This window comes from Talpa europaea (genome assembly GCF_964194135.1).
Source record: "Talpa europaea genome assembly, chromosome: 6".
Taxonomy (NCBI): domain Eukaryota; kingdom Metazoa; phylum Chordata; class Mammalia; order Eulipotyphla; family Talpidae; genus Talpa; species Talpa europaea.
In genome coordinates this window covers 18,151,121-18,166,667 of record NC_140072.1, presented here as the reverse complement: position 1 = coordinate 18,166,667, position 15,547 = coordinate 18,151,121, and the positions used below count along the sequence as shown (strand labels likewise).

General features: G+C 44.5%; 1 protein-coding gene across 4 annotated transcripts in view; it reads right to left on the bottom strand.

The window, feature by feature from the left end:
- BIRC6 (baculoviral IAP repeat containing 6) overlaps window positions 1-1,703 on the bottom strand; it is a gene marked incomplete at both ends in the record, with an annotated part of 177,198 nt that extends 175,495 nt beyond the window's left edge. For all 4 annotated transcript variants that reach the window (XM_084235649.1, XM_084235650.1, XM_084235651.1 and 1 more), the window contains one exon: window positions 1,385-1,703. In XM_084235649.1, the coding sequence (XP_084091775.1) occupies window positions 1,385-1,703 (319 nt within the window). The remainder of the gene's footprint in view (window positions 1-1,384) is intronic.
- Between the last annotated feature and the right edge of the window lie 13,844 nt (window positions 1,704-15,547).

The following is a 15,547-nucleotide window of genomic DNA, read 5'->3' as shown; positions in this document are numbered from 1 at the left end:
GCAACTGTTCCCTGATACATGTGAGACACTCCTCTCCTTCTTTCCCTATGTCTAGAGAACTTACAAACCAACCGCTCAAAACCTTCTCCTAAAAACATCTTAGATTTATTTCAGGTTTATATTCGACAGCTATATATAACCCAAGTCTTTCACAACTCTCACATCAACACAAATTAACATACCTTATTTTATCTTTTTAACCCTGAATTGCATCATTGCTCACAGTAAACTTAAAATAACGATTTTTCCTTATTTGTCGGCTAAAATTCAAGTGAACCTGTTAGGCCACATAACTACTTCTACTTGGGTAAATGCACGAAGGCATACAGATGTTACAAGTCAGTGCAGCAAGAGTCTAACTCACTCCCATGCTAACTTTTCAATCTCAAGTCATAACCTGTAAATTAAGCGACCCATCATTTAACTACAAGTGAAATGTCATCTCAGCCAAACGTAACTTAGCCAGGGCAATTCCAAAACACTCCACTCCAGTCCACTAAGCGTTCACCTCTTGCATATTGTAAGCACGGCCGCTGAACCAACGTTTGTGCCCCCCCAGAGCTGCTCTCCTCCATGGGGGAGCTCCCCACATGCCCCCGAGTCCCAACTTTCGGCTCGCTGTGGTTAAATAAGCAGAGAAGGTCCGAAATTTCACCTCATCGCGAACCCAAAGAAATTCTCAGCACATATAGCGGAGGTTCTGCGTTGGTCTTCACTAGAGGACAGAAGCTGGAGGTCCCAGACTAAGGGGCAGGTCTAGCCTTCCTCGGCGTCTGCCAAAGTCCCGAAGTCGTCGACCGAACAGTTCCAGCAGCTGGCCCGCCTTCTTCCTCCCCACCCCCACCGCAGGCCCACCCAACCCCCACCGGGCGCGGAGCCGGCGTACACCCCAGCACCTGCGGACCCCCGCGCCTGCCCGCCGAGCAGGGAGGGGCTGGACGCCGGCCTCCCGTCTCACACCTGGGCCAGCCTTTCGACCCCTGGGCGCTCCGATCTCCCCGAGGCAGTACCGCCACCTCGACCCGGACCCTCCCGGGGTCTGGCCTACCCGGGTGCCACGCTCCGAGGTCTCCCCACCTCCACCAGCGGACCAACCCACACCGGACCCCAAGGCCCAAGAGGCAACTCCCGCCGCTCCCCGGCCCCCCAGCTTCCCCTCCCAACTGCAGCTGCAGAAAAAACTGAGAGCCGAGGTCCTCCTCCATCAGCTTCCGGGCCCCCCCACAGCAGGCCCGAGCCCCCGGCCCTGCCCACCCCGCGCCCCGCTCGGTCACGCCGCTTCCTCTCCGAGGCCGAGCCCCGGGGCTGGGCGGCTTCCTCCCCGGCCTCCCGCGGGCCCGGCTCCTCCCGCGGGCCCGGCCCCCGCCCGGCGCGCCGCACTCACCGCCGAGCGCCGAGGCCTGCAGGGTGGCCCCCGAGGTGCCGTCGATGACTTTGATGGTCCCGCGGCTGGTGACGGCCAGGATGGCGTTGAGCGCCGGGTGGTAGGAGAGGCTGTGCAGCCCGTCGGCGTCGCAGCGCATGCAGCCGTCCCGCAGCACCAGCCACTCGGAGAGCCCGGCGGCGCCTGCCCCCGCGGCCGAGGAGCAGCCCGGGCCCGCGGCCGCCGCAGCCGCCATCTTCCGGCCTGCGCTCAGCACAATCACACTGGGAAGCGGCTCAGTGACAGTCCCGGGAGGTGCAGCACCACCGCCAGTCACCATCCGGGGCCAGGGGGCAAGCGGAGCGCGTTAGCCGGAAGTGAAGTCAAGCGCCGGCACGCACGCGGGACGTCGGCCGCGCGCCCGGAGGGGCGAGCTCCGAGGAAGGCTGGCGGGGGAGGGGAGCGGCGCGCGGGGGGCGGGGCCGCGGCGGGGGCGGGGCGGCGGACGGAGCATGCGCGGGAGGGCTCGCGCGTGCCACGCGCCGCCGCTGGGGCCAGCTCCCCGGCCGCGGCGGCCCAGTTTCTGTTTCCGCGGCCGGGGAGGGGCGGCTGCCCCTGCTCCGCCCCGCTGCCCGGCCCCGGGAGGAGGGGGAGGGCGGGGAGGGGTGGGATCCGCATATTTCCGCTAGGCGGGGAGCCGGGCCCTGAGGCCGGGCTGAGGCGCCGAGTTTCCCTCAGCTGCGAGTCCGGCTGCCCCCGGGCGCGCCCGCCTCGCGCGGTTCCGCTCTGGGGCTGTGGCCGCGAGGACTCCTCGGAGTTTGGGCCGCGAGCTCTAGTCTGAGAATAAAATCTGGGAAACACTGGTTGGAATGTGAACTGAAGCCTGTGCCCGTTTAAACGCTTCCCCCACCCGCCACCCGCGCCTCCCATTGCCAAATCTTTTTGAAACAAAAGTGCCAGATAATGCAAGGGAGATACCCACATGGCGCGGCGGACCTCTCCTGGCTCGCCCGCTGCTCCCCTGGACAATCTGCCTGTTTTGCTCCCCACTCTGTCTCTGGTGAATGCTCTCACCCTCCCATATCAATGGCCTGTACCCCAGCTCCTGTATGCATAAATAAATAAATCTTTAAAAAAGAAAAAGTGCCAGAGAAGAGGTATTGTAAGCATAATTTAGGTAGGTGTCTCTGCACATTCCAAACTATAGTTTTGTGAACTGTTAATAGGTGTGTGTGCTGGAGGAAGAAAACACTCAATTTACTAATGCCTCTTTGGAGACTAACTGCTACGTTTTTGTTTTGAAATGATTGTGAGATTAACAGCTGCAACTATAGCACAGACCTCTGTGGTCTGACTACCCGTAACCCCTATCTAATGGATAAAAACATTGGACAAATTGAAAGACATTCTATAAAACAGTTGACCAGTACTCTTATGAGACAGAACAGAGGTCCAGCTTAACCCAATTTTCCCCAGTGGTTACAAGTTACATAATTTTTGTACAATATCAAAAGCAGGGATTTGATATTCATTAGGCATATGTCAGAGGTTTATGTCATTTTATCACGTGTAGATTCATGCACTGTAATCAGGTTCCAGAACTCGGTTCTGTATGTTTTGGGATCAGTATGTTTTCTTGGAAAGTTGATGTCCTCTCCCTTAAAACCTAATCAAAGTACTGTTGTGAGAAGTACAAATCATTTGTGAAATGTATACAGTCGTATCTGACATGTGCTATTGATATTTCAATAAAATCTAGAAATTATGAAAGTTATCCAGCAGATTTCTTTCAGGAAACCTTCATGGATTCTCCTAACTACATCTTAAGCCTCTTTATTCATACGTAAAGTTGTATTTATACAGTCTATTCATTTCATTTTGGAATGGCAAACATGCTATTTTTATCTGATTTCCCATGTAATAAAGTGGGAAAATATCCTGGTATTAAAGTCTAAATGAATACCTGAGTTTGAGTCAATCTGACTTCATTTATCAACTCACACATACTGAGAATGTTTCACCAAGTGTCAAATGGAGATGATAAATTTACTAGCCCTCCTTAGGTTTGTTTCAAGTACTTGTAAATTGTAAAAATGGAAACTCACAGAGGTAAAAGACTTATCACGGTCCAGTTTGTGAGGTGGGGGTAGGAGCAAACTAGAGTTTTAACTCAAACTCTAAAACTGGGATGGCACTATAACAAAATGGGAAAATACCCACAAATTAGTGTCTAAATGGATATCTGATTTTGACCAGTACTGGTAACTTAACCCTGCTGCTCAAAACTTCAGGTGCCTTGAGGTAAAAGAGTGCACATAATCAAATCTAAATATAATTGGGGGTGTCCCTCTAAAACAGGTTTGTTTGTTTGTTTGTTTGTTTGTTTGTTTGTATCTCAGGACCTAAGCAGAAATTGTAAAAACTGCTATTTCAAAGTTTTTACCTCTCAAGATCCATTTAAATCAAACTTTTTCATAAATTTGAAAGGGTTCTCTGTATGGCCCTTGTATGCAAATCAAGATTCCCCATAATATTGCAGAGGGGGGGGAAACTAGTAATCTGAACACTAAACTTTAATTTAATGTACTATATGGGAAAGAAATGAGCCAGAGTTGTCTGCTACCCTGTTATATTTTTTGGCTGGAAAAAAATTCCCCCTGAGTTTAGAGTGCCTTGACCTGTAAATCAGCAGTTTCCAAAATGAATTTCCTGGAAGATGTTCTGAAATGAAATACTTTCATAATCACAGAAATTTCAGAAACTTTGCCTCTATGTCTCCTCTTAGGGCATTTATTATATTAGCAATTCAAAAGTTCTGAGACTCCCATTTAACCTCTTTGAACCAACATTTCACAAACTCATATGACCATAGAATCCTGCAACATCAAAAATGTATTTCAAAGAGTGTTCTTTAACATAACTGGGTGAAGTTCAACATCAGCTGTGTTGTTGATGTCTTTCTGCACAATTAGTTGAGGGTAAACATCCCTGATGTTGTACTCAGTTTTATATCCAGTCTGTTTTGAAGTGATGATCTTTTGAGGGCCACCAGCCAAACATTTTGAGCAAAAGTGGTGCTCACTTAAAGTAGAAATTCCCATTGGTGATCATTCTAGAAAGAGGAATTTGCTGGAATCAGAAATGTAGACTCAGAAAGCAGGCCTGATTGACACAGAAAAAGTATTGACAAAACCCAACTTCCATTCAGGGGGCAAGAAGGGGAGGCATCCAAAAAACTAAAAACAGGAAAATTTCCTCAACTTAATTACAAGCATCTACAAACTACCCTCCACCCCCACCCCCAGCTACCACCAGACTTAAAGTGAAAGACTGAATACTTTCCTTCTAGAACCACGGACAAGTCAAAATAAACCACTCTCACCACTCTTTTTCAACACAGAGGTCTGGATGTCCTCGAACTTCATGGGAAATCACTTGCTACAAGGCAAGAAAAACAATAAATAGCATGAAGAACAGAGTTTCCCACTCCCACCAGCTCTTCTCTTATGCAGCCATGATAGAGGGTCCACTTGTCACAAAGGGTACAGGCTAGGATACAAGCTACTCCAGAACTGCCGATGAGGATTGTCAGAATGAGCAGGGGCTCTGACTGAATGGAAGCCTGTGTCAAGCTACACAGGAGTTGAGAGAGAGGCAAAACTGATTCTGGAGCTTACAGAGCAAACACTATCCCTAAAGATTCCTTGATAAATGCTAGAGGGACTTGGTGGCTGAGGTTATATTATGAGACATAGGATTTGAGTCCATTTATTACAGACTCCAGTAAAATTCACAGCACGCACACACACACACACACACACACACATTGAGTCCTATAGAAACACTGTGTGCAACACATGCTTGATGTAATAAGGGAATCTAAATTTAGAAGGGGAATAAGCTTTGATGACAATAAAATTTCTCTTAGTTAAAAAATCAGGGCCTCCCTGGTGGCGCAAGGGGTTAAGCACAGCACTGTGAAGCTATCTGCAACCTCTGCAGCACAAGTTTGATCTCTGGCAGTCCAGGGAGCTACCCACATGGCACAGCAGACCTCTCCTGTCTTGCCCACTGCTCCCCTCAGCAGTGGATTTCAGTCAGTCTGCCTGTTCTGTTCCCCACTCTGTCTCTGGTGAATCCTCTCACACCCCATATCTCTGGCCTGTACCCCAGTTCTTGTATGCATAAATAATCTTTTAAAAATCAGAAATCATCATGCTAATGCATAAATTAACGTCTCTACTGAAGTTTATAGGTAAATTTGCTTTGTCACAAGGAAGTGGAGAAAAGAAAAGGTGACATATAATGAAAAGAATTGAAAGCATCTCGAAGATGTTTGTGTACTCATGTTTACAGCATAGCAGCATTATTGTTATATAATGATTTATTATGATTTCAACTCCATATTTTGAAAGCTTGTTTTGGACAAAGTTGCTTATGCCTTGAATTCATTTTGAATAAGTTGTTTTAATGAAATACTTTTAAAGATGAATCTTTTTTTTAAAAGATTTATTTATTTATGCATACAAGAGTTGGCGTACAGGCCAGAGGAATAGGAAGTGAGAGGATTCACCAGAGACAGAGTGCAGAGCAGAGCAGCTGGACCCACTGCTAAGGAGAACAGCAGGAGGGGCAGGAGAGGTCTGCTGCACTATGTGGGTTCAATGGCTGGCGATAGCTTGATAGCGCTGAGACTTTAACCCCTGCGCCACCAGGGAGGCCTCTAAGGATGAATCTTAAGAATTTCTTATGGATATGAAAATGTGCAGGAAAATAATAGCAAAACTGTCATGCTGTTCAATGCTTACCAACAAGACACAGAGGATCACTACGCCTCTGGCACCATGGTAATGATGGGTTGTCCATTATGTAATGGACACATTTTAAATACCGGAAGTTTGTGAGGACTTAATGAGAGCATTTGATCTTGGGAAGCAACTCTTTGCTGATCTAAGTTGTTTTCTCTAAGGAGCATTAATTAGCTCTTGCTGAGGCAAAGGTTAATATTTGCTAGTACTGAACCATGCAGTGACCCTGTGAACGAGACTATTTTTCCTGCCAGCACGGTCACCTGGCACCTTCACTTTGCTAGCAGAATGTTCTAACTACAAGGGACTTTCACTTTGCACTGGCAGCTGGACATCAGCTCCTACTTGGCTAAGCAAACTTTCTGGAGAAACAACTTATGCACCCCATTTAACTTTGAATTTCATTGTTTTCCTCTTCCCTTTACCTGAAACAATGGTGTAATTGATCTATCATTGTTTTGGAGTATGTTGTTTCTTTATTGGCTTGTTAAAAGATATTATCCTGCATGCTATTGTTTTGTTATTACTGTAAAGCATAATTCCCACAGTGAACACATGTTCGATAAATTATTGGCAACGACAATTTCAGTCTCTAAGTGCATGTTGACCTCCCTAAAGAAAAAATACACAGGGCTTCCCCGGTGGCGCAGCGGTTGAGCGCTGGGTTGCGAAGCTGCCCGCGGCCTCTGCGGCGCCGGTTCAATCCCCGGCTGCTCCCCGGCCACCGGAGGAGGGTCCCGCATGGCGCGCAGACCTCTCCTGCCGCCTGCTGCTCCCCTCAGCAGTGTACTTCGGTCCTTCTGCCTGCTCTGCTCCCCGCTCTGGCTCTGGTGAATTCTCTCACCCTCTCGTGCTTCTGACTGTACCCAGTGCATGTATAAACAAAACGAACGAACAAATAAATAAATAAAAAAATAATAAAAACATGCCTCTATTAAAAAAAAAAAAAGAAAAGAAAAAATACACATATTTATTTTTGGTAAGGTAGGGACCCAGATGTCCTTCAATAATGGGTGAATGAATAAACAAAATGTGGGACGGATGGGAAGATGGAATATTATTCAGTTATAAAAAGAAAATTCTGACTTAATGTTATATAAAATGTTAATTGTGATATTGAATGTCTAATGTTATACTAAACCTGAGGACCTACGGTAAGTGAAATAAGCCAGAAAATAAAAGAAATTACCTTATATTTCATTTACATGAAATGGAGCAGTCAAAGTGTAGAAACAAAGATGCTTCCAGAGGCTGAGAAGAGGTTAGAATGGGAACTTACTGTCTAATAGATAGATAGTTTCAGTTTTGTTACATTATAAGAGTTTCCTGACTGAGATGGCAATGGCTACCCCACATTATGAATGTATTTCAGTCTACTGAACTGTACATGGAAAAAAAATTTAAGATACTAAATTTTATGTTATGCATATTTTGCCACAATAAAAAAAAAATGAGGAAAAAAGCGAGGAAAATTCTCACAAGGCAAATGAAGCTTGAGGAAATTATGCTAAGCTAGACAAAAAGACAATACTATATAATTCCATTTACATGAGGAACTCAGTCAAATTTATAGAAACAGAAAAGAGAATGATGGTTGCAAGGACTGGGGGAGGAGAGAATGGGGTCTTATCACTTTGAGGCAAGTAGTTTCAGTTTTGCTAAATGAAAAGTTCTGTGGGTGGGTAGAACAGATAAAGTAGCATAACAATGTAAAGGTACTTAGTTCCACTGAACCGTACACCTAAAAATGGTTAAGATGGTTGCGCACAAACCTATTAGAATGACTAAAATTCAAAACATTGACAATACCAAATGCAAGCGAGGATGTGGAGCAACTGGAGCTCTCACACATTGCTGGTGAGAATGGTAAAATTATTGTATGATGAAAGACAGTTTCTTTTTATTTTTTAAGATTTATTTATTTATGCATACAAGAACTGGGGTACAGGCCAAGGTATGGGGGGTGGGGGGGTGAGAGGATTCACCAGAGACAGAGTGGGGAGCAGAATAGGAGGCAGATCTGCTGAGGGGAACAGCAGGTGAGACGGAAGAGGTCTGCTGCGCCATGTGGGTATCTCCCTGGCAAGGTGGGGATCGAACTCATGCTGCAGAGGCTGCGGATATCTTCATAGTGCTGTGTTTAACCCCTTGCACCACCAGGGAGGCCCTGAAAGACAATTTCTTAAGGCTAAACATAGATTCATCACGCTATCCAGCAATCACACCTCTACGTATGTACCCAACTGAGTTGAAAATGTATGACCTCAAAAGAACATACACATACACTAATATACAAAGCAGCTTTCTTCATAATTGCCAAAACCTGCAAGTAACCAAGATGCCCTTCAGTCGGGGAGCAAATAAACAAACTTGGTACAGCCATACCATGGATTATTGTTCAGTGATACAAACACAAACTATCAACCTATCAAAGACATGAAGGGAACGTAACTGGGTAGAGCTAAGTGAAAGAAGAAAATGGAAAAGGCTACACATTGTATGATATATGACCTTTTGGAAAAGGCAAAACAGTATAAAGATCCACGGTTGCTGGAGGTTTGTGAAGAGATGGGGAGAGGACCATTTTTTTCCTAGAACATACTATTATCTTTTAATCATGGCTTCTCTTGTCCATAATAAAGTTCTTTCTTTCCATGATCGTTTATTACACATTTTTAACTTTCTACAAGATTATTAATATTAGTGTGTATGCACACTCCTGTGCAAGGAGGGATAATTTGAAGGCAAGGCCTGTGACAGATCATAAGATAATTTCTTTTTTTTATTTCAGAAGATTTATTTTATTTATTTTATACATACAAGAGCTGGGGTGTAGGCCCAAGGCATGCGCACACGAGAAAAAGGCTTCACCAGAGACAGAATGGGGAGCAGAACAGGCAGATTGACTGACATGCACTGCTGAGGGGAGCAATAGGTGAGACAGGAGAGGTCTGCTGGGCCATGTGGGTCACCTCCCTGGCCAGGGATCAAACTTGTGCTGCGGTGATTGCAGATAGCTTCAGAGTGCTGCAACTTAACACCTTGTGCCACCACGTAGGCCCCATCTTCACTTTAAAATACAGGATATGGTTTGTCGGGTTGTCAAAGTGGTAACAACATCGAAGCAGGACCTCGGAATTCGACCTCTGACTGCACTTCCTGGCCCAGAATCTGCTCCACCTTCTCCAGTTCTTCCCAAAGCCAGGACCTTTGGCGAGAAGACCCAGGCGGGGTTACCTCAGGTGGGAGCTGTTAATTCTGAGCACCTGTTAAACTTTGAAAAGGAGTCAGGCCTGAGCCAGGGTGGGGTGTGCAGTGGGTTGGGGTGGGTGGGAGCCTAGGCGGTGCAGGCACAGGGGAATGGGTGGCAGGGAGAACCCTGAGGACCAGATATTTAGGGCAAAACTCTTTAGGCCGATACTGCAATGGTAGATAGAACACTACTGATTTGTGAAAACCTATAGAACTGTACAACACAAAGAGGGACACAATATAAACTATGGACTTTATTCCATAATAATATATCAGTATTGGTTCAGCTATTGTAACAAATATTCCATACACACCAATGTAAGTTGTTCATGATAAGGAAAACTGGTAGAGGGGGTTATGGGAATTCTCTGTACCATCTGCTCAATTATTCCATAAGTTTAAAGCTGTTTTAAAATTCATTCATTTAAAAAGTGGCTTGAATCTTACACCAGTGAGAATGGTACATATTAAAAAAACTAGCAACAACAAATGTTGGCGAGGTTGTGGAGAAAAAGGAACTCTCCTGCACTGTTGGTGGGAGTGCAAACTGGTCCAACCACTATGGAGAGCTGTGTGGAGATTTCTGGACCTACTAAACATAGAGCTTCCATATGATCCAGCAATTCCACTCCTAGGTTTTTACCCAAAGGACACAGAAACATCAATTCCAAAGAGCACCTGCACCCCTATGTTTATAGCAGCACTATTTACAATAGCTAAGCTTTGGAAACAACCCAAATGCCCAAAAATAGATGACTGGATCAAGAAGATGTGGTACATATATACCATGGAATATTACTCAGCATTCAAAAAAGATAAACACATGCAATTTGCAGCAACATGGATGGCGCTGGAAGGGATCATGCTCAGCGAAATAAGCCAGAAAGAAAAAGAAAAATACCAGATGGTCTCACTCATAGCAGGAATCTAGAAAACTTAAATAAGGGACCAGGAAAAAGAATAACTATAAGAAAGAAAATATCAACATCAACAAACAACTATGAACCAGAGACACTCTATGGGGGTTGGGGGGCAGGAAAAGGAGGGATTGGGGTCAAAATAAGGGGGTTGTAATTGTATGGGGAATATAAAAAATAAAATTTAAATAAAATGTGAAAAAAATATATGTATTTTAAATTCACTGTCAAACAGGAGCACAGGTATTTTTTTCTCATCACCAGGAAGAACTTAGAGTTCCCCCAATTTTTCCAGATGCATTTTTGTTTCACTTCAGTGATATCCTAGGATCTTGGAAAGGGACCAGAGCTAGCGCTGTTATAGAATGGATATATTTGGGATGTGAATATGATGATTTCTAAAAGGGAAATGCTCTTGGGGGAAGGAACAACAGCAGCTGCTTCCAAATATTGGATCTAGAGCCAAAGATCAGACTTCATGAAGCTAATACAGAGCTAGGAGTAAATTAAAAATTACTCTCCATATTAGTTTACATAAATTCACTAGGCTTGTGTGAGCTTCTTCACATTTCAAAAATTGGACTTGATTATCTTTAACTGTGCCAATGCTTCTTGCTTTCCATCTCTTACATGTTTTTTTTTTTTTTTTCTGTTTTTCTCACTTCTACTATCCTCATGGCTTTCTGGCCCCCCTAAGGAAAGTGTGCAATAGAGTGTGAAGCCAAAAAAGTCAAACAAATGATCTTACATGTATGGTGCAGTGTTTTGGGGTTTGTATTGATGTGTGCTATAAGCCACAGCAAAAAAGAGATTGATGGCAGACCGAGGAATGAATGGAAATGGGTAAATACATGATAAAGAAAAAATGGTCAAATGTTAATGGCAGAATCTAGGCGCTTGGTTTGCATGTGTTTACCCTAAAAATTCTCTCAACTTTTCTGTGTGTTAAAATATTTTCATAATAAAGTGTTGTTCAAAATAAATATCAAAATGAAAAAAAAAATTAAATACTTGTCTTTTCCCTCCACCTCCCTCCAAAATAATACTTTCCAGTACAGCTTTGTCACTATCTAGGACTGAGTAAACTGCTAGTTTTGTCAGTTGCCTCATCTGTTAAATTATAAAAATGGGCAGAACTCAGCAATTTCCAAAAGTCTTTTCAGTGTGGGTAGCATCAGAGCCACTCTAGACTCCCACCCTAGACATATAAAATTAGAATCTCCTGGAATCTATATTTTCGCAAAAGCACTCGTGTTACTTCCATACCAGCCAGGGGTAGAAGTCCTTGTATTAGAATCTCTCCCCATTCTGGAGTGGATACCTATTTATACTAAACCCTTACAAGGAACACATTGTTCTGAAAATTTTCAAGGCTTAAGGATCCTGTTAAAACATAGATGGGGGGCCTCCCTGGTGGCGCAAGGGGTTAAGATGCAGCACTATGAAGCTATCCACAGCCACTGACTGCAGCACAAGTTTGATAGTTCATCCCCGGCCATCAGGGAGCTACCCACATGGCACAGCAGACCTCTCCTGTCTTGCCCACTGCTCACCTCAACTGTGTATTTCAGTAGATCTGCCTGTTCTGTTCCCCACTCTGTCTCTGGTGAATTCTCTCACCCCCTGTATCTCTGGCCTGCACCCCAGCTCTTGTATGCATAAATAAAAAAATCTTAAAAAAAAAAACCAACATAGGTGAGGGTGGGGCAGGGGCGGGAAGAGATGGTCTCAGGTTCTGCATTTAACAAGTTTCCAGATCTGAGGTGGATGCTCCTGGAGGCCAGCTCATATTTTGAGAAACAAAGAGCTAAAAGATAGGAAGCAAAAGTAAAGGGAACCCCCTATTGTCTCATGGAACTAGTTCTTCTTAGTCACGCCATATACATGGGAACTGAAGTATGATGACATCCCCCATTTTCGAAAGTTCATATAGAATAGCCATGGGAGAGTGTAGTGCCTGCTCAGTGTGAGCAGTCATTCTTTTTTTTTTCAAGATTTATTTTTTATTTATACAATAGCTGGGGTACAGGTCAGAGGTATGGGGGATGAGAGGACTCACCAGAGACAGAGTGGGGAGCAGAACAGGCAGACAGAACAAAAGCACTGCTGAGGGGAGCAGCGGGCGCAACAGGAGAGGTCTGCCACGCCATGTGGGTATCTCCCTGGCCGGGCAGGCATTGAACCCGTGTTGCAGAGGCTGCGGACAGCTTCAACCTGCTGCGCCACAGGGAAGGCCCTGAGCAGTCATTCTTTATGGAGAAGAGTTCAGAGTGGCATTTAATCGAAAGGCTTGGACACCCAATCCACTTTTTTTCATGCAGTCATAAATAAATTCACCAGGCTGTCCTGGATTAAAAACAGATACCTTCAGAGGTTACAGATATGATGAGGGCAAACATAGAATTGCAGCCTGTGATTAAAGAAAAACTCAAGGACTGAAACAAACAAGCCAAACAGTGAGAATTAATTCAAAGTTCATTCAAGCGCCTGGAAATTTCATTTGCTTTCCTCCTTGCTTTCGTATGCAGTTTGATATACTTTCTAGTACTAATCTTGCAAACATTTATGGAGGACTCACTATACCCCAGTCACTCTTAGGTATTTATTAACTACCTCCTACATTAGTGATAAAGAGGATAGAAACAACAGAACAAAAAAACAGTCATGATCTCTCTGTTCCTTGGGGTTTTTGATCAAGTGAGCAGATAGACATAAACCAGATCATCAAAATAAACATGGGACTGCAACTGTAATGTTTATGAGGGAAAACTTAAAATGTCACAAAAAAGTGACAGGGGAAACTATTTTAAACTGGAGAGGCAAGTCAGGCTTTTTAACATTAGGGCAAATCAACTTGACATCTACAACCCAAAAAAGGAAATACTGGTTGAAGAGAGTAATTAGGAATATCTTGAAATAGAGAATATTTGGGGCAGAGAATATTCAATAGGCAAATTCAATAGGTAACGGGAAGAAAAGCACAAGATGAGGTTCTAGGGCCTTCCCTGGTGGCACAGGTGGTTGAGCGCGGCACTGCGAAGCTGTCCACAGCCTTGCTGCACCAGTTCAATCCTGGCCAGTGAGGGTCCCACATGGTGAGCAGACCTCTCCTGTCTTGCCCGCTGCTCCCCTCAGGAGTGTATTTCATCAGTCTGCCTGCTCTGTTCCCCGCTCTGTCTCTGGTGAATCCTCTCTCCCTCCCATGCATCTGGCATGTACCCCGGTTCTTGTATAAATAAATAAATAAATAAATCTTTAGGGGGAAAAAAAAAAACATAAGGTTCTAGGGAAGGCAGGGCCCAGCTCATGTAGGAGGTGCTCGTTGTTATTGTGGACTTTGTATTAAGTGCAAAGGAAAGTCATTCAACAATGGAGTGAAATGATCGGAACTGCCTTTGAAGAGCCACTCTAGCTATTATGTGAAAAGTAAATTTAAAAGCAATAAACAGGGTGAGACCAGAGAGAAGCAAGTAAGACACTCACCTTAGAAGTAAAATTTAAAGAACTGCCAAACACCCAGTGATGCAGTTAAGTTGTATTTTTAAAACACTTGTGAAAAAAAAAAATCAAATTCACAAACTATGACCAGCTCCCTATATTTACTTTATAGAAAATAAAGTTCTATTGGAATCAGGGCCAGATTTACCTTGAGAAATGTACAACCCAATCTCGCAAGTTCAGATTCTGTTTTTACTTAATTTTTAGGGGGTTTTCCAACATTTTTTGCATTTTTTTAAGATGTGTTTTATCTTCATTATCGAGGTTTTGGGCACCCCCTTAAATTTTGCGAGCACCTTTCTTGGCTCACCTACAATTGCAGAAATAGGAAGACCCATTAAGAGATGATTCATTTATTCATTCATTCAACAATGCCTGACACTTCTACATTCTGGGAATGCAGAATGACAAAGATAATTGTAATGTCTGCTCTCATGGAGTGCATATTATTTTTTTAAATATTTATTTATTTATGCATACAAGAATTGGGGTGTAAGCCAGAGTTGCAGGAGGTGAGAGGATTCACCAGAGAGAGTGGGGAGCAGAACAGGCAGATCTACTGAAATACACTGCTGAGTGGAGCAGCAGGCGAGGCAGGAGAGGGCTGCTGCGCCATATGGGTTGCTCCCTGGCTGGCTGGGGCTCGAACTCATGCTGTAGTGGCTAGCACTAGCATGATAGGGTTGTCTTTAACCCCTGAGCCACGAGGGAGGCTCAAGTGCATATTATTAATGTAATATAAACAACCGAATAACTAATATGATTTTAGATTTTGTTAAATGTATTTAAGAAAGTCAAAGAGAAAATCTGATCTGATGTTCAGGAGTGGTCCGCCTAAGAGAGCGTGGCCAGGGAAGGCCAGTAGGGGGAATATCTGTATATTGAGAACAGAAGGAAGAAGATCTCAGGTGGAAGAAATGTCAAAGCTGGGTGGGATTCAGGAGAAAAAAAAGAGAATGGCTTGAAAGGGCATAGCAGCTAAGAAGTTAAGAGCAGTGACTAATGTGTGCAAGATGCTTTTAAAGCGGTATACTTGGGCCTCCCCAGTGGTGCAGCGGGTTGAGTGCAGTGCTGTGAAGCTGTCCTCAGCCTCTGCAGCGCGGGTTCGATTCCTGGCCAGCCAGGGAGATTGCCACATGGCGCGGCAGACCTCTCCTGTCTCACCCACTGCTCCCCTCAGCAGTGTATTTCATCAGTATGCTTGTTCTGTTCCCCGCTATGTCTTTGGTGAGGCCTCTCACCCTCCCGCACGCCTGGCCTGTACCCCGGTTCTTGTATAAATAAATAAATCTTTAAAAAAAAATAAAAGTGGTGATGGTCTGCAGTGAGGGAGAGGGAGACTTTAAAGAAGAGTCCCCATTTTCTGACCTCATGGTTGATTGGTGAGGGAAGAGTGACAATACATGCGTTGACACTCATGGTGTTTTCATCCAGCAGAGTTTATGACTTGAGCAATGAATACACCAGCTTAGCTTCTGACTCTTTGCCCAGAACCAACAGCTTCAGTCTCTGCGCAACTCCCAGCTCAGATACCAACAGCCCATTGAGTTCGTCGTAGCTTCCTCATGGGCCCCCTCCAAGCTAGCATCATCTGTCATGGATGACTAGTATTTTTCCGTGCCTAAGATTTCTCCTGTCTCTGTTATTTATTCAGGAATCTTTCCCTCCATTTCTAACCTGCTGTGTAGTACCAGAATAGTCAATATCTT